Source organism: Pezoporus flaviventris, unplaced genomic scaffold (genome assembly GCF_033815535.1).
Source record: "Pezoporus flaviventris isolate CSIRO_AGI_PZ_B2104156 unplaced genomic scaffold, CSIRO_AGI_Pfla_v1 ptg000002l, whole genome shotgun sequence".
Taxonomy (NCBI): Eukaryota; Metazoa; Chordata; class Aves; order Psittaciformes; family Psittacidae; genus Pezoporus; species Pezoporus flaviventris.
In genome coordinates, this window is record NW_026892550.1 from 49,535,133 (window position 1) to 49,555,212 (window position 20,080).

A 20,080-nucleotide genomic window follows, 5' to 3' on the forward strand; every position below is an offset into this window, starting at 1 on the left:
GGCCTCTTCTCTATAGAAAGCACACCCTCCCATCCCCAACATGCCAAGATGCATTCCTCATCATTTTCCTTTCCTTGTCATTCCTTATTGTCCCGAGTTCATGCCTGAATACATAGCTCTACATCCAAATACGCTTATGAAACAGAAACCTGCCTTTCCTTTCAGTACTTTTTAATCAAGGTGACAGGTGGCAAGAATCAGTTACGTGACCAAAAAAGTACTGAATTCAGAACCTTACATACAAAAAAGAATAATACAAGCAATAGCTCAGATATTTCCTTGGTGCTGGTGCAAGCCAATACCCCTTCCAGTGAAAAAGTAGTGTTTCAGAAGGGAAAAATTAAATTCAAATGTAATTTGCTAAATGTGTGTGTGCAGATTGCTAAATGAGGAATTTTAAGGAGCTTGTTCCCCACCCATAAGCTATTTTGCTTTGTGTTATATGGCTTGCTATCGTGTTTAATTAGTTATAACCCTGGAGCAGATTTTGGCAAACTGTCAGACAAGCACCTGAAAGCTTAAGCAATCCACTTGTTCTATTTCTTACATCAAAAGCACATATAAAAATGCAGACAAAACTCTCCTCTTCTAGATGCAACTGGGATTGGTCAAAGTCTATAGGAGATGCAATCTAGGTCATTGCAACTGAAAAACGGTAGCTTAAGACTGAGCAGCACAATGGTTTAAGCCTGTAAAGTCATTCCTCATACTCCCAACCTTCCCTAAGCAATCAAACGTGGTAATCCACAGCTCACCATGGGTCAGAGAATGGAGGAAGCAGGCACACAGGGCTCAAAAAAAAGCCACAAACAAGGTGCTCAGCACCTTGAAGTCACTTCAGTACGAGACTAAGAGAGAACCTTGCAATTCTTAAGTTTTGAGAGCATTTGCACTTGGAACAGCATACTTCTATCTGGAAAATGTGCCAAAAGATTCTGTTAACATATTATATTAAGTTTTATAATGACTAATGTAGCAAAAGTAGTTTTACTGACTCTTTTTAAGAAACTTCTCTTTATTCTATAAACACAACACCGGCCAGACAATGCACTGATCCATTTTACAAACACATTATAAATATCTTGGCAGCTTGGGATTACATATTTTTATATCAATATGGCAACAGCATAGTAAAATGTGGTATAATAAAACAGCAGTATATGTATTCTTGTATATTGCCATCATGCCTAGTCACAGACACACAGTCATACATTAGAGGACCTATACTGCTTCTAACAGGTAATGGGTATTCTCCCTTGACTCGGAAGGGGTTCAAGTCTGAACTTTTGAGAGAAAGGAGTCAAGCTGTGGCTCAAAAGGCACTGCAGGGGTTTCTGACTGTTAATGACTAGATCAACTACGACCTGGGTGAACAAAACCAGGTGAGGCTTTATTTGATAATTATGCACCTCATCTGTCAGTTTGTAAAACCATGCAGCAACACAGAAGAAATAGTGCAGTTTGGTTTATGAGCACTGGAATATAGGATTTGTGCTTGGTATTTGACTCGCTTTTAGTCAAAGGTGGGCAGGGTGGAGAGGACACCATTTCGTTTGCAAGCCAACTAAAGATGCTGTCATTTGACCTCCACATTCCACCAACCTGAGGGTGTGCATCACTTCTCTGTGGATTCACATGCTGCATTAAAAGCCAAAGACAATACACTCCTGCATACCATATCTAAACAGAACCCATTTGTTCTCTCCAGCACAGCATGTTATCTGCAGGCTTTTTGCCCCATTTATTCCCTACCTAGTCCTTCAATTTTCATAAAAGTTTGCATTCAGGAGACTCAGATCAAATAAACCTAGAAGTCAAGCTAAGCTACGAGTTGTTCATTTACTTTTTATATTATGTCTCTTTCCTATAGCTAATGTCTATCCATCCTATCTAGCTTGCGCAAGCTGCAAAACAGACTGTGTTCTGTGATGGATTTGGATGGCCACTGATTAGCATGAAGGTCCATTCTCTGTCAGTTTTACAGCACAGATACAGTGGGATTTAGCTGGATATCAAACAACCTTTATGAAAACACCAACAGTGGCATTGATGCCGACTTCATTTGCTCACAAGTGGCATCTGTGAAAAGCTTCAGTATTCCTGAACTGGTTAAATTATGATGCTAAATATACACAATAGGCTGCAAGCAGTTTCACAGCCAAAAACAGAAATAAGAAACTTACTTCAATGCTGAAGTACCCTCTGTCCACGTAGTCCCCCAGGAAGAGATACCGTGTGTTGGCAGGAGAACCTCCCACTTCAAACAGTTTCATCAAGTCAAAGAACTGACCATGGATGTCTCCACAAACTAGAAGAGAAAAGCAGCAATGTTCAGATTGACCACACAAAGATCATTTTAGGCACAGACATTCTGAAGTCACTCTCTTATAAGAAATGTGTTAATTTTTTGCATCATCCTCTAGTTAAACGACCAGTGAGAGCTGGCAGCTGCTCAGTAGAAGCTGTTTTTCTATGACATTCATCCATGTATACGCATGCAAAAGGCTACCAACTATTTCCATAGCTATTTGCATTCCTACTGCCCAGCAGAGCACACAATACTGGCAATAGCAGGAAAACAAACCAAAAGACATCCTGATAAACAGAACATGTTCAAGCAAGGTTACTCTTTTTTTTTTTTTTTTTTTGACATTACTCCTCTATTTCTCCTAGTCTTAAACTCAAACGAACCCTAATAGGCTTTCCATGCAACACAAAGTGTGCCTGTCCTGTGCACACCACTGGTTAAACTGACAGATTTCTGTCTTCTAGTTTCTGTATAGGAAAATAGCCTGCTTGCTTTCCCAAAGCATGCCTTACACAAGAGGACACTTGTTTTTCATGCTTTAACCTCTACCATTTTATTTACCCTCATGTAATTATGATCTGTTTCAATGCATTGCAATGAAGTCAATCTAATCAGCAGCTTTCCCTAGCAAGAGCAACCCCAATAAACATAACTGAGCACAAGAGATGTGTAGCTGGGGATGAGTGGGGATATCGCTTTCTGTGCCTTGGAGTTAAAGAAATTGGCTCAGCTATCTCACAAAATTACAAACTTGCTGTGGTGGGTGGTTTTAAGCACCTGCAAGAAGGTAGGTGATGCTTTTGGAGGACTCCATGGAAGCTTAACTAACAGTGCTGTGTGAAAAGCTGCTTTGTTTTGCTTTGCCTTGTTTCGTCTACCCAAGGGAAGAAGAGAACGTACTGCCACCACCACCCCAGTTTAGGTCTTTTCTGGCAATAATCCTTTAACAAAGAAAACGGTAACAGCCCTGATTGTTACTGAGGTCATTTGAGAGTAGTTCTCATTTCAATGACTCACAAAAGAAAAAAAAAAAAAAGGGAAAAAATTAAAAGAGTTCTGATTTTCAGACTGGGAGGGTGATTACAAAGAAACTGAATAAACCATATGAATAAACCAGGGTCCAAGACAGACCTCATCTTGCAACAGCAACACAGCTTCAGTAGACTTAAGATGCTCTCTCTGATGTAACGATCTTGTTCCATCACAGGTAAACAAACCTCACATCTGCCACATGCCACAGAGAAACTGAAGTCACATCTCCACACAGATACAGAAGAACTATATAGGACGACTGTAACACCAAATCCAACTCTCAGTGCAGTATTTGTATGTTATTGCCTTTCATCTCAGTCCAGTATCTCACTGTATTTTTTACTTGTTATCACTTTTCTCTGAATGTGTACACTAACAATAGCATCAATATTGTCATTCCATTAAAAAAACTAAAACCAAAACCAACCCCATTCAAACAAAAACCAACTAACCACCCACCCCATCCAGGTACAGAGAAAACCACAGATGTGCCAGTCACTGCTTTCCTCAATATTTATATGAAATTGGTGACGCAATGTATGAGTGCTGGCTATCTGAGCATTCTTCTATGATAACAGTGTGTTTTCCACATAAAATAGCATGCAGTACTGTTAGATTGTATAACCTCTTTTTCCTAGTTGATCACCCCCACAAGTGTTTTAGATGACAACCTTCATATTGAGATCCATCAACAGTTATAATTTCTTTCTAAGAATAATATCTGCCATTAATCATGCAGAATAAATACTATTTAAATCCTCAAGTGGTATAACACCGCCTCTATTTCCCTAAAAAAACCCCAATAATTGTACCCCTAAGGAAATCTGTTGATAGCATTTTTATTTGAACACAGCAATCTACCAAACCAACATACAGTGCCTGACTGAACTCCTCTGTGTGGACACTGTGGGAAGATTAAAAACACGTGTCGCATATTGATGGCCAAGCAATCTGCTCTCCTAACTTCCAGCAAGAAAGCTTTTTGTTATATAACTGCATGGCTCTACCAATTATCGCCCGCCCCCATTTGCTCCAACTGCAAAATCCCAGAGCTGAACAAGACTGAAAGTCTTTTAAATGGATTTAACTTCTGCTCTTCCACTACAGCACAAAGAAACATGACTTGGGGTTTTTGTTATACTGACATGTGTGAACAGGTAAATACACTGAGGCCGTTACAGAGAAACCAGGAAGGTTAGAAGGCTTCCTCCAAATAGATGTATGCCCATGAATTTGTCACAAGTCAGAAAAGTAGAGAAGAAACCAGTGAGAAGGACAGAAACAAAAAGCCCAGAGCTCTGCAGTCCCATGACTTGCAAAGTTCAAACGAGACTTGAGAATTGATACTCAGTGGATACTCCAGGCACCTTGCAAACACTAGGCTATTCTTTCTGTACTTCACAACAGATGCAGAAACATACCCAGAAAAAAAATTAAAAAACCCTGCCAGTTAAATTAATTCCAAAAGAGAAGCTTAAAATCAGCAGGTAAAGAGAGTGGGAGGAAGACTCTCAAGAGTTAACATTGAGAATTTATTACGGCCAGATCTCAGAATTCCTACTGAAAGACTACAATATTGCATTCAGTTAATTCAATTAGTGTTTTGCCTGGAATAGATTAAAGATCTTACACTTCGCACGTCTATGTGTATACACCTGAAGCATTCTTACAATATAAAACCTGCGTACTCAAATTTTGATGGTGGCCTTATTTACAAACAAATTAAAGGGCAATTTTGTATGTGTACAGTATTACACTCCATTTACAGTGTAAAAGCAACTACCTCTAAAGCTATAGATCCGCCATCTTTCTTTTCCAACTCTAAATTCTTACAATACTCCAAACTGGAAGATTTCCCAGGCAGCCAGGTCAATGTTTTATCTTTCATGATGCTGGGGCAGAAGAGATCCAGCATTATGTCTTCAGTCATAAAGGCAGAAACATCCATCAGCCAATAATTCTGCCATTCCCTTCATACTCTGTCTTGCAGCTTCCCATCACAAACAAAGATGCAGCACTGTCCCACCACAAGTGTAAAGGATGGGTTTCATGCTGCCTCTACAAAGCTTTTCAAGTTCACTACCTTCCCCCTTCATATTACAGAGAAAAACTTTTAAAGCACACTTCTTATTATATATTCATGTTTACTCTTGCAGAAGCATTACCATAGTATCTGACATGCCTCTTAATTTTGTGCAAAATGTCCTTTTTTATACTTGTGCAGGCCCTCTTTGGGTACTGGAACATTTGCTGTCAAACAGTGCATTCAAAGAGATATGAACAATTTTCCACCACATAACAACAAAACAGAACCCAGGACAGTGAAGCAAGAAATTCAATTCTTAATGAAGATCTCCAGGATCAGCATACTTATGGATTTAAAGTATGAAGATGGGGAACATAAAACACGGTTTGCATGTGTGTGGGATTAACATTAAAAGCAGACGACAAAATTTATCAGAAGGAGGAATACCGGGTGGTGTATCTTCTATTAGAAATTCACATATTTTCCTATGTCACTGGTTTCCCAAAAGTGCCATCAAGTCATGGCATTTACACACTCATCAATTTATGATAAGTAAATAATTTGACAGCATTTGCATTTCCTTGCCCCCCTCCAGCCCCCAAAAGACTGCTTAATTTATACAGTGCTTTTCAACTTTCTTTATATCCTTAAATTGCCAGCTCAGGAAAACCAACAGTGTTTCCACTGAGTTACAGTTTCCAGATATGAGTTCAGGCACCAGACTTGATGCCTGTGAGTTTGTCTGAGCTTCTCAATAGCATCTACCTACCTGACCTCTCAGGGCAGCAAGCTCCAGAACTGCATGACACACTGTGTAAGGGCATTTTTTCAAGCTGTTTTAAACTGATCTCCTATTGAATTCCACTGGCGCAGTCAGAAGGTCTAAGAAATATTGGTTGGTTGTAGACTCCTTAGAAATTTCCCTCTGTTAAGGAAGTTTTCAGAGAAGACAGGGGCCCCTCCAAAAGATTCAAGTTCACAGGCCTGCCCATGCAATTACTGAAAAATCATGTTTCTGAGCAGCTTTTCCTGCTTCTTATAATGGGTAATTTAACCAAACTATGCCACCTTACGCTACAGCACCAGAACTTTCCCAAAGCAATTGTCTATAAAATAACATTATGAAAATAAAAATTGGACATGAGGGAGAAAAGGGAATTTTTTTTAATGTGTTTGTTTTTAGAAATTTTCATACTAGCACAAATGTTTCTGATGGCTTGACTAAGAGGATGTCCCTCTGATTTATGTCAAGGGAACAAGCAATATTGGAACAGGAACCATTAAGTTCAAATTGTATTTGCAGTGAAGGAAACGCAAACCTTAGCAGTGGTATTGCCATTTTACAGAGTAAGAGTGGCAGAGCAGTGATTTGGACTCAGTGGTTATTGGCACAAGTAAGTCTGAAAATGCTTTCCAGCTACTTCCTTTGGATAACTAATGGCTCTTCACTACATACAAACTCAGTCCAGAGATTATTCTGTGTGGTTTCCAATTCCAGATGGATAATAAGAACAAAACCTATATTTGTAGTATATTAATATTAATTTTTTTCTATCTGCAACAGTCAATTTGCTGCACTTATTTTGTCATTTATCATATGTATATATACAGGCACTTAATTGGTGTAGAACTGTAATCTGATAATAAAATATCATTACTGTTTCAAGTGAATTTGAATCCCATGTATCACAAGATTATATTCCCATCTTCAAATATTATCTGGGATTAGAAACAGGTATTCACTCCGTCATCAGCTTCAGAAGCAACATCTGCAAACTCATACATGTGTGACAATTAACAACAACACAGAAAAGACATCTTTTAAAGAAGATACCAACTCTGTAGGGAATATTATCCATCACTTGACAACTTGTTCTTTAGATTCACTGAGATAGGGATGTCTTTGCACTGAGCTCCAAGAGGCTGTGCTTCACTTCAATGAGAAGTATGCCCCATCATTTCTCCAGAGAAGTAGTTTGGAGCAATGAAATGTGACCAAAGGCTGAATGAAGAAGCCAAGTGAGGAAGGAGTACTTACAAGCAATAGTGGACACAAAAAAGCAAAGCAAAACCAACTAGGTGAACTCCTGCAGCTGAAGAGTCAAAGAATGGGCTTCCTTAGCCAACTGATAAATATGAGGGAAAACACACGCAAGAGCTATATGCATAAAATTCTTAGGTGCTTCAAGAAAAACTACTGTATTGCTCCTGAAAGGCTCAAGTATTAACCAGAAGGATCTCATTTTTCCTAAGACTTAAGAACAAAGTCACATATAAGTCACGTGTCTTTGATTACACAAATCTTTGAGCTTGAATGAGCTTTGCTTCCAAGTGTATGTGTTTCTGAGGAGCATTATATTTTGCACAGCAGTATGAAATGTTCAAAATGCCATAGTTCCATTCCATGTTCTCAGCTGTTTGTTTTGTTGTGGTGTTGGTTTTTTTTTTAATTGCTAAAGATTGATCAATTTTCTCCCTTACTTTTTGGAGAACAAGGAGGAAGGAGAAGTACAAAATAAAAGCGGAAACTCCAAGTTTTTATTTGCAGCTTCTCGCTAAAGTGCTACTGAAGACACAAACTCGGTGGCTAAGTTACATGCATTTTTTTGTAGTTATGCAGTTTTGTTTCAGTTTAGAAGCGAGATGTTTAAAGAATTTGCAGACTTCATTACTTACTGAAATTAAAGTCAGAATCATTTAGACAGCTCACTAGGTAACTTATTATCCTAAGAAAACATCTACTAGACTCAACGTAATGGGCTTTCATATGAATGTTTGTTATACTAAGTGTACTGAACAACACAGTTCTGTATTTCTAAAAGAAAGCATGATCTCATTCATATTCATATTTGGTTATCTAACATTATAATAGGCTTTCATCTGTCTTTTCCCTTCAAGCACTGCATGCAAATTGGTAAGTTTATAGTACCAGAATGAACTGACATAAACTAAAAACTGCAATTGTGTATTTCATAAAGAGGCCTGCTTCACCAAAGATAAAGCCAGAAACCATTAGACATAAGGGTACAGCAAAGGAAACCACAAATAGATCATCAACACCACCTTTGACACTATTGTTTGGTTGCCACTTTCCTCCTTTGTACTGAGAAAAAAACCACAAAAGTATCATCTTGGGAAAAAGCTGTTTTCTGTGCAACACATGAGGAGTCTATACTGTGTTCTGCTCTGCCAGCACTTAAACTGCTAGTGTCTGTAAAGATCAACCCACGCTGACTCCTTGTAATAGGAGCTGGTTTTCTCCCACCATCCCCTGAAGGCTAGAACAAATTAATGACACTTGATTTGAAGAGGTAGAGTGAAAAAGAGTGGGGAAAGGAAAACATGACATCAGAAACGACCTTCAGGACAACAGCCATTAATATTCTCAGGTGAAGGAAGAAGCAAAAAATACCACCACCCTTAAACCATGTGGCAGCAAGCCCTTCAAGATGCTAAGGCTACAAAGGTACCTTCAGCATAAAGGTTTTAAAAATAGATCCACAAAATTACTTTTTGTATCACAAAATTATTTGCAGTGCCTCAAAACGAAATAAAAGCCATGTACATACTGGCCAGAAGAGGAGCACCTTTGTATATACAAGAGATAATAGAAGCAATAGTGTCTTAGGAAACAGACTTTACCAAGTACTGCAAAACCTGCACCAGCAGAGAAAAAAAATCTTTCCCTCCATGCTCCTAAACCTAGCTGAATTTTTCAGTAGAGTAAGTGGGGGTCACAGCAGTGAGGTGTCAAAGCAACATAGCAGAGATGTAGTAGAAATGGGATGGTGATCTAGAGATTATATTACAGATTTTCTTCCAAGATGAAAGATGCTGTCATCACATATACCAGAAGATGCTGAACCAGGTCACAGGTAAAGAAATGAAACAGGATGGGAGTAAACCAGCATTCACTCTTCTACACATCAAATAAAGATCCAGCTCTTCCCCTTCTACGTCTTCAAGCATTCTTCATAGCTTCAAGCTGCCCCAGAGCATCCTTCATAGCAAATGGAAAAACAAATTCACTGTTGTTATCTCTTGTTAATGCACCCTCAGTATCAGGGAGCAATGTTTATTCCACAAATAACTCCATCTTTATTTGCGAGGAAAGTGCTTCACTGGTACATGGGTCAGGATTTCCAGCTCATATCCTTAGGTCAAGGTTATTTATAGCAATAGGGAAATTCTCTTATCTTCAGTTTTACAAATGTAAAAAACAAAGGCCTTGGGAAGTTCAATAATTCATAAGGTCACATGTTTGGTCAGTAGGAGGGCAGCAACAGCCAAAGAGGGAACAACACGTCCTCATATTGCTCCATTCAATTCAATGTACCAGAGGAAGAGAGTCCTTTCAATGAGGAAGGAAAGCTCTGCACAAGAAGCAAGCACAGCCTGGCTTTATACGTGATGCTCTAGGAAATTCAGGGCAGGAGAAACAAGGCAAAACGTGAAGGGGCTTTTGAAGGGGAGAAGTTCAAATATGCTCAGCTCCATAGAAAAAAGCATAAAATTCAATGCTGTGGTTTATTCTGGAAATAGTTTTTATTTGCATAAGTTGGACTGCAGTATTGTCCATGTATAACATACAGGTTATAGGTTCACTATTAGAAATACCCAGTGCTACATCTTTCTCACTAATCTGACTGAAGAGATCCCCATTAGTTTTTTGCTATACAATATTTTTCCAGAGTCATCAATTTGCCGCTATAAGTAGTTTGTAGCTGGTCCTTCACAATTTAATGTGATTTTTGTTGTTGCTGTTGATGATTTAATTCAAGTCTTAGGTTCAGGTTTCTTTGCAGTTAGTATTTGTCTAAGGAGCACAAATCTCAATCCCAGTAAGGTTAAAACAAAGGCACTGGTATTACATGAATGATAGTTATGTAAAACCCAAAGAAGCCCTTGGTATTTACAAGTGCTTTATGGATAGTATCTTTATTTGTTCTTCTTACTGTAGAATTTTAGAGCAGTATTACCCTAATAGACTGCATTCCAATTACCTTCCAAGCACCCAGCAATTTACAAGATATTATGGGTAGCACCATTAGCATGTCAAGTTTCATTATATGAATACCCTGCGTCTAAAAACCTAACCACATAAAAAGGTATGTACATGTTGGCTTGTAACATATATTTTCCATTTTCACCTGTGGATAACATCTGTTGTCACAGTTTCCTCATTCTGTGCCATTGCAGACCTGCTTTATGCTCCATCCCACCCCCGATCAGTGTTTCACTAAGAATCAGAATCATTGCTCTATAACAAAAAGCATCCTCCTTCCTGCAGCACAACAATTTGTCTTATCAGTGCAAAACAAACATTTGCTTGACTCAAATGCATTTGCTCATTACCTCTGGATCTAAAGCACTCTGCCTGTATTTCCCAGGAACAGATGTTACAGGAAAACAAAATATTATTTCTAAAAATCCTAATAAGCAGCCAGCAGTATCAATACGGATACTTGCACACACACTGAGTGGAAGAAGCCAGTACAACAGCTGCAAAGAAATTCTGTGAAGTTCAGCATTTGGGCTTTATGGTCTGTATTCAGAGCCATGAGTGAAAAGAACCAGCAGTGAAGACCTACTGAGCTTTACCTGCAGCTTTTGCACCCACATTTTTAATGGGCTTGAGCTATTATTTTAATCTAACCCTACAGTAGAGTTGTTCACGTGCTAGTATATAAAGAAATCAAATAACATGCAAGTTTCCCAATTGCAACTCAAGCCACATAAGATGACTTTTTAAAATTATAGAATCTAAATTCCATAACCAAAGTTTTATACAAATCTACTTGTTGGTGAAAAATGAAACCGTTGAGGAAAGTGCTTTTAAGAGAAAGCTTTCCATAGTAATTTATGTCCTGGTGAAAGCTCACATGACAGTTAGCGGAGCCAGTGCAAGGAGCAATTGACCACATTCATTTCCTCTTACTGAAAATATACACCTAAACATGATATTGAGTAGGTGGTTAAATTAATATGCTGACCCTAAACCCAATGTGAATTATAGTATGGTTTGGGTTAGAAGGGACCTTAAAGATCATCTTGTTCCAGAGAAAACCTTTATATAACCTTCTCATCAGGCATATAAGGAGCGTACATCATTTAGAGAGGACTCTGGGTAGCATTAGGAGTGGCACCCAGGCATACTTGGGCTAGCTCTTGCACCATGCTCCTTAAGCAATCCAGCCAGTCTTTCCTAATATATAGAGATTTTTTTTCTCCCCAGTGCCTGCTTGGGGAGTCAAAAACCCCAAAAAACAAAGTCAGAGGAATGGAAGAACAGAGAATAAATATTTTTCTGGCAGACAGGCACTAACTACATCACATGCAGTAAGCTGGTTTGGGAGGTAACAGAGTACTGCTGTTCAGAAACAGAGGTAACAAGAAAAGGTCACCATCAGAAAATAGCTTGGAAAGAGAATATCAGATAAAAAAATAGGGAAAAAATCTATACACTGAATTGGCATTTATGATACTCCAGGTTTGTAGTCTATCAGTAATCTCAAATATGACAATTTTCAGGTTTCTAATACAGAGTTATCAGATACATTTTTAATAGAGTTACAGACCAAACATTCTAAGGGGAGGTAGAAAAATGTTTAATATCTTAGCAATCAGGCAAAGAGGATTTCACTGACATTTGATCAGGTTAAATTTGATACATGAATTAAGTGTATGTGAATTCAATATATCTGACCAAAGATCTCTACCGCCTTATTTTTTGCACTTGAGAGATAAAGGCCTCCACTGGAATCAGCCTCAGCCAAACGGATCATGGAAGAGCAGACCGCTCAACCAGGATACACACAGACTGATAATACTCCAGCTACAGTTCCAGATGAGAAAACTAATTTCACAGACTCTGGATTTTAATAAGAAGCTACATGTACAGATATCAAATGAACTCCCAAGTCAGCTTTCTATATTGCAAGGACAAGATTTTTAGGAAGTTCAGAGGATCTAGCCACAGAGTTCATTAATTCTGATGGGAGCTAAACGACTACTTCTTCAACTGCACTTCCCAGACTATCTGGTTTCAAAGGAAATGGAACATCAGAATCCTGGACATATATATAATCTAAATATGCAGCTGTTTATGTGACTTTATGAAATTTTGTTTTAACATATAATGTACATCCATTTAAATCCAGCATGTATAATGAAGGAAGCATCTGAAAATGCAATGTTTCCTCTTAAAGCAACCACATTAACAAGGACGTGTTTTAACACAAAACACAAGAGCTGAGACCAGCAACTAACTTCCTCAAACACAAGATCCTTTCTGAGAGAGCAATTCCAACCCTAAACACAAAAGAAGCAGGTCCCATCAGCAGGATGTTATGGTACCATACACCAGAAGAGACAATTATCATTTTAATGCAAAACCACTCTGTTTCTGATGGCAGAGTAGCCCATACCTGTATGGCTGTACCAAAAGACGGCTTGTACAAAATGAACTAAAGCCTTATATCTGATGTGACTTTAAAGGTAAGTTCCTGGCTTTGCACGCTACTGTAATGCTCAAACCAGAACATGATTGGGTCCACCTACTGTATACAATGTCCATTTTCTTCCTACTTGTCCTTGGCTTCAAAGACCTGAATATACACAGCTTCACTAAGTAACTACTAGCACTGACTTCAATCAGTTGCTTAGGTCAAATTTGGTCCGGCTGCTCTCAGTTAACACAAGCTGGTCTTCTGTTGTTATAGACCTTCTCTTACAGGGATTTCCAAACTGCTATAAACCAGATAAGCAAGTTACTTCCTAAATTTGCATTTTTGTGAAGTCACGCTGACCAAGAAAAAGCTGTTTGATAAGTAAACCAGTATTTCATCTGGGGTGCAAGTAAAGTTTCTTGACTATTCCCAAAAAAAGGGGAAATACCCATTGAGATCTTTCTCCAGAGTTACCTGTTTGTATTAACACCATAGCTCTTCTCAGCACTGGGACAGCATAAACAGCCTAAACCCCAAGTCCTCCTAGTTCAAGGAGAAAATCCAACCTATCTGTTAGATTTTACAATAAGTTGACAGAATCACCAAAAATATGACATACAAGGAAAAAAAAAATATTATTTTTTTTTTAATAACTGAAGTCACTTCTGAAACTATGTCCCTTGTGCTTACTGCTCTTTGGAGGCTGGTGTGTGAACCAGTACCAGATACAAGCACAATACTCCAGCTCCGTAAGACATGATGTATTTAAGGAGCAGAGTACTGCTAATGAATATTTACTTCCAGAGCAAAAAGGCAAATTGCATTTTAGAAGGAGAAGCCCACAGTGGGCTAATATCAGCTGTAGTTCCACGACACACTGTGATAACTAGAACAGTGATCATTATTTTAGACCACAATGCAGATACTCTTTTGAATAGTACAATGTAACAATACCCTGTCAGATCATACAGCAAAATAATGCTCTAATGGGGCACTAGAAGATTACAATTACCCTGTTTCTATTCCATTCAAGTTGGGTACTGGCGATATATTTCTGTGTTCATGCAGTTACTGAAGAAGCTAAGCCCTTCTTTCAGAACTTCCCTCTTTAACTTTCTTGCTCTGCAGAATGACTCATTTTTCAGAAAGAACATTGTCTACTTTTGGCTAAGATCAAATACATTATCAGTTTAATTCATTCCAGAAAATGTTCTTGCCAGTTACAACTACTACAATACTAACCCCAAATCCAGACACAGTTTAGTTTACTTTTGTCTTGAAAACTTTAAATCCTTTTCATGATATTAAAACAATTGCATTTCTTTCTTTTTCCCATCTCTTCATTTGTTTAGCGGGTACTTCTTCCAGCTTTAAATTCAGTTCAAAGCTGTAGAAAACAAGGACCACAAAAATGTTTTTGGTGAAAAATTACTTGGAAAAAGGAAACACTTGGACGTGCTCACAGAGTACTCCTTTGACTTGAAACTTTTTATCTAGAGTGTTATTGATCTGTGGGGTGTTTGTCATTAACACTAGATTTCAGACAGAAATGCCGCTTTCTACTACCTCTTACAGGCTGTGAGGTTCCATCCATGCAGATTGGTGACAAACTGACCTCGACAGTACATGCTTCTGCTTAATGAAGCTGTGTAATCGCTGGTGAAAGTCAAGCAGAAACACAAGGAAGCGCTCAAAACCACAGGCCCTTATCAAGGCAACTATTGGAGACACTGACCATAATCCTTCACTAGAACATTGAAATCCTTCACTAAGAAAGAAAATATTCTCACACATTATGGGCAAATGCACTTAACCCAGCATTTTTACAGATTTTCTTGCAATAAAATGGCTGTCATTCGTAAGGAAAACAGCCACACACAAGACTCCTTGCCTTTTTTGAGCAACAGGTTTTTTTCCTCTGCATCTGCCCTTGGTTTATAAGCCTTTATAGGTCAACTGATACTTCCATGAGCTTAGAATGTGCATTGTTGCTAATAAAAAAAGAATTAAGGTAAGTTTTCAAGAGAGTCAAAACTGGTCCAAGAACTGATATTACCACCATTCCACTGGCAAGAAATCATAACCCAAACCCGAGTTCAATAGACCTTCACTACAAAAAGTGGGTCCACTCAGCTTTTCTTTATTTACTATTTCATTTGTTCCTTTGTTAATGTCTAATTCCCTTTATTCTCTATGATCTGTAGGTACCTAAACTAAATTGTTCCCTTACAGAATAGCTGACCTGCTATCCTCTACACTGAAGGCGCATTTACATGATGGAATTTATAGTCTTTCTTTTGTGCATATTTCTGGCTATTTTATTCCTTTCTTGCAAGCGAGAGGTTATTCCCAAGAACATGTTGCCTTGATTTTATGAAACAAAATCTTTTGCCCTCATTATAGATTCCTTTATGAAGCACAGATTGCTGCTGCTACTGCTTCTCCTTTGTGTTGGTTAGTACGACTGATCGGTCAAATTTAGTTCTCAGCAGTCCAGCAATTCAAAGGAAACAGTTCTCTCATGGATTTGTTACTGTCAAGTGAAAAAAAAAAATGCACTGTTTGCACTCCAGTCATTTTTCAGGCTGCTTGTTACTCTCTCTGGATTGCAATAGCATGGTTATTTGAACTGATTGCAAGGCAGAAACCTTTCAGACACATAGAAATAATAAAATCCCAATGTATTCATACCTTTGTTAAAGCTTCCCTGTGCTTAACTGAAACTGTAGAAATTGTTTGGCAGTCTCTTTTTTTAGCCTCCTTCACCTGGCCAAGTAAGAAAAATAATACCTCTTGGATCATAAAGCTGTATTTATTACACTCAAAAGTCTTCATGTGCTCCAAAAGTTTTATAACCTGTATTTTCATTGAAAATGTTATATTACTTTCTTGTGTATATATATATATCTATTTCAAATTGAAATATTTACATTATTGAACTTTGTAGAGAAAATTCATCAAAGACCTTCAACTGACAATGGTCTACCACAAATAGCCTGCTAGAAAGCTGAAAAGCTTTTGACCAGCAGAATAAAAGGCCAACAAATCAACGGAATATTCTTACAAAAAAGAAAGAGGACACATCATCGTGACTAAAAATATGAGTCAGTACAGATAGGATCTTATCTTCAGAAAACATACAAGCAAGGTAATCAGGTTTCAGAAAATCATCACCCACAGAAGAAAGTTATTGTGGGTCTGCCTTTTTGGTGTCCAAGAGAAGCAGGGATATCCATGCGTCACAGGAAGTAGAGCTGATGAAAAATCAGAAGTCGAAAAGAATAGGTTTTCAATCTCTTTTCCCCTTTTTCATGCAGTCTTGACTAAATACGCAATTCTAAAATACAATCCAAAAATATACGTTCTCTTAATTCAAACGAATGCATGTAGAGCTAGGAAATACTGGAGTTTTCCACAAAGAAAGTAAACCCCTATATAGCAAAAAGCCAGTTAGGTACAAAAACACTGACATGGAGGATAAGTATATATTCTCTGGAACAGCACCTTATTGAGACTACAAAAGTGAACATACCGACACTTTTCATAATCGTTCATACTTTGTTCAGAATTATTAAAGTACAAAAGGCATGAAAAAAGTAGTCTTGGTTAATTCCAAATACCTGCTCAGCTTTGCTTTTAAGCAACTGGACCACAAAGATCTAAAATGCTGCAGCTGTTTTTACAATTTCTCTCAGAGGACTGAGCTTTAGAAACTCACTGTGAACATCAGTTACACAAAGGACTAACAGACCAAGTACCAGCTACAGGGGATCCTAGGATCTGGGAAGGGTCTAGAAGATCCTCCTCTAATATAAGGAGAGTCTGAGCTGTCCCTCCCAAGCCAAGCAAGGACCTGCTTCCACTCCTGAGTTTCAGCAGGGTAGGACTCAGGACTTTCTTTGAGCCCTTCAATGATCTACCCCTACAAACAAACAGCAGCAATAAGGCAATCAAGAAAACAAAGCTGCAATGGACTTGTGCTGTCTAGCAAGGATTCTGCACCAGGCATAAGCTTTACAAAAGTGAAGAAAGCAGTTTTCAGTTTTTTCCCTGTAAATTTGTTAAGGTGAAGCTCTGTCACAGGTATTCATATCTCTGCTAAACCCAAACTATTTAAATTGCACTTAGTGATTCATCAGTACAATGGGTAAACGATAAGGATCAAGTATGATTTGCATTGGATCAACGATTCTTAATACTCACTGTACTCCTTGAGTTTGTTCCTTGGCTGGCTTGCTGTATATAACTGAATACAAATAACTATCTTATATAAACCAACCTCAAATAAAGAACATAATTTTTGCCATTTAAAGAAATTGGTGGGCAGTTTATACCCAAGCAAGCCATTAGCATTCTGCAGTCCCTTCAGACTAAAATCTTTATCCATTTACAAACTGACTCATATAGATCTCATGTACAGACTATTGTCTCTCCAGAAAAAAAAACAACCCTCCAGAAATATTTGCAAAGAGGAAAAATAACCCCACAAAACCAACCACCAAATAAATACGTATTTCTTGTTTTCTCAGTGCTTATGGTACTCACATGTTTACCTTTACAAGGGTATGCAGTGATAGGAAAAGGGGGAATGTCTTTAAACTGAAAGAGGGGAGATCTAGACTAGACATTAGGAAGAAACTCTTCACTATGAGGGTGGTGAGGCATTGGCACAGGTTGCCCAGAGAAGTTGTGGCTGCCCATCCCTGGCAGTGTTCGAGGCCAGGTTGGACGGGGCTTTGAGCAACCTGGTCTAGTGGAAGGTGTTCCACTATTTCTGGGAAGTTCCTTTTTAAGTAAAAGGGTTAAGAACCATCACTTCTCAGCTGACTGCAGGACAGCTGTGCTTGTTAGGGCAGCCCTTGAACATGGATGCTCTAATGATCCAGGCTTATTAACTAGAAAGACATAAGTCATTATTACAGCAGGAAACTGACTGCAACATTTAAAACTCAATTAGTGACAATGCAATCACGTGGGAGGCTGCAAAACTCAGCTTTTCTGTTGAATCCAAACTTTAGTAGAAGAAACAGACAGCACTGGCCTCTTTTGCTACTTCGGTTTGCTGGGATACCAAGAAATATTTTTCTATTGTAAATCATAACAGTAAAAGAGTTTATTGGATAACTTAAAAAGACTGTTTCTACTTCCTGTAGCCTCACTTCAGTTTTTCACTTACATACAGCATTCTGATATTGATTACTGGCTGACACAGTTTGAGTTGCTAATGAGCATGAAGTCTTTTTGTTATCATTTTAAAACACAGAAAGCTATTTCATACAAGAGTGTATCTTGGGTTTTAAATTATATTTTAATTCACTAAGCCTCTAGAAACTGAAAATTCACTTTTGGAATTGCTGAAGGATACATTCCTCAAACCGGAGAAATAGTGTAAATGATGGGAGAAGAGAGGAAAGCACTAGGTGCAAGAGGAGCACCTTATGAGCTGGAGAAGGTCCCTTTACCTGTCCCCTAAACTTCTGTCACAAACAGATCGATCATTGTGCACACAGAATGGTAATTTTCGGCACTCAGAAGGAACAAAAATAAAGAAAAACAGGAAAAACAGGAGAGGCACGTGGTTGTTTCCACTGAAAACCATCAGGAAAATAAAAGTGGAAAGTGGCAGCCTCGTAACACAAAACCAACATGTATGAGGCTGCAAAACAGCATTAAAATTTAATCATCTCTCCAAGCCTTTAAACTCTGCTGGTGTCCTCCAATTTTTGTACTCTACCTATCAAGAGCAGATCCATCAGCTCAGGCTAATTTGGTATGAGTCAAGCATCCCATGTAAGAGTCAGCATGATGGCCTCACCATCAGAAAGGCATCATTCCCACTTTCACTGGCTTTATACATAGTTAGCATCACAGATTATACATTAACAATGGCACTGCACCACCTGCTGTGGAGGCAGGTCATCCTGCCCCATGCTGCCGGGCTGAGCAAAGACCAGAACAGTCAGCCAGTAGGTTCAGGTACCGCTGAAGAACAGCTTCATTTAAAAAACAAAAACACTACTTTAGAAAGGTTTTGTGCCATTAGTTTCTCAGTGCATTGTAGTCACAGCACAGAATAGCTGTCAAATGTTAGGTGGCTATTTTATAATAAAGGTAGTATCTGCTGACAGCACTGAAAGTTTGTGTTTAAGGACTGTAAAGGACAGTGTCAATAGTGTGCAGGGGTAGGCATCACGCTATGCTGAGTAGCCAGAGTTACATTAGTCAGTAAATTAAGAAGTTTTTAAGCCTACAACACAATATGCTAAACCCTCACCTCAGAAACTCAAGCCAGTTCTTCCTCTCTCCTCATTTTGGCTTTATTCCCTTTTTCTATTCAAACCTAATTCTGTTTCTCTGCACATCTGGGGGAAACAGTTCCTGCTGTATTAGGTGTCCAGAGAGCATGCCTGATGTTAATACTACAGGCATGAGAGCACATCTGAGAGTCAGGCAAATTATTTGAAAAGGATTTATAGCATTCCCAGTTGAAAAGAAACAATGTAAACCAGAAATCACAAGATCTAAACAAAACCTGTTTGCAAGTTGCCAGGGCATGAACAAGAACTAAGGAAGACAACCAGACTACAATCTATTTTTACAATTAATTTCCAACATGTGTCATTAGATCTTTCTGCTTCACCTTACCTGTTCACCTTAATGGTTTACCTCTGGCAGGGTGACAGCAAAAGAGAATAAAATGAAGAGAAACAAATCCACTAAATCCAAGTCCACAGTCACTTAACTGTTGTTTAGAGAGCAGAAGTCCACAGCTCAATATAAAATCTGCCGCACAGCACAACAAACAAACTTTAGGACAGCCACATTATTTTACTTGGAGTAGCAATGATTACACTGACGATGACTAAAATACCCAAAAGGACCTGAGACACTACAAGAAATAACATCTACAGATGTGAAATGAAAAACCCATAAGGTCAGACTTTATTTTTCATTAAGTAAAGCTTTATCATCAGTGGCATCATTCACGTAGGGTTAAGTATGCGGATTAAGTATTAGCCAGGATGAGCTGTTACAAACTGAAAGACCAGGAGACTGTACAACTGAATGGACAGTTCATAGGGACTAACCTTCACCTCAAATTGTCTTTGCTCGGCCATTGTGCCTCAAGACACTGTAGTCCATGGATGGACATCCAAGCCATATTAGAGATCTACAACGGCTGACCTGCAGGAGTAGGGAAACTCCCTGACAACCAAGGTAAATTAGTCCACATGAAGCTCCAGGCTCTGCAATCAAGCCAATCTG

The 20,080-nt window shown here is 38.5% G+C and overlaps 1 protein-coding gene across 2 annotated transcripts in view; it reads right to left on the minus strand.

Annotated features, from left to right (window-relative positions):
- The window catches only part of PPP3CA (protein phosphatase 3 catalytic subunit alpha), a 194,846-nt gene that overhangs the window by 54,699 nt on the left and 120,067 nt on the right, over positions 1-20,080 (minus strand). For both annotated transcript variants that reach the window (XM_061477882.1, XM_061477873.1), the window contains exon 3: positions 2,184-2,308. In XM_061477882.1, coding sequence (XP_061333866.1) covers positions 2,184-2,308 — 125 coding nt within the window. The remainder of the gene's footprint in view (positions 1-2,183; positions 2,309-20,080) is intronic.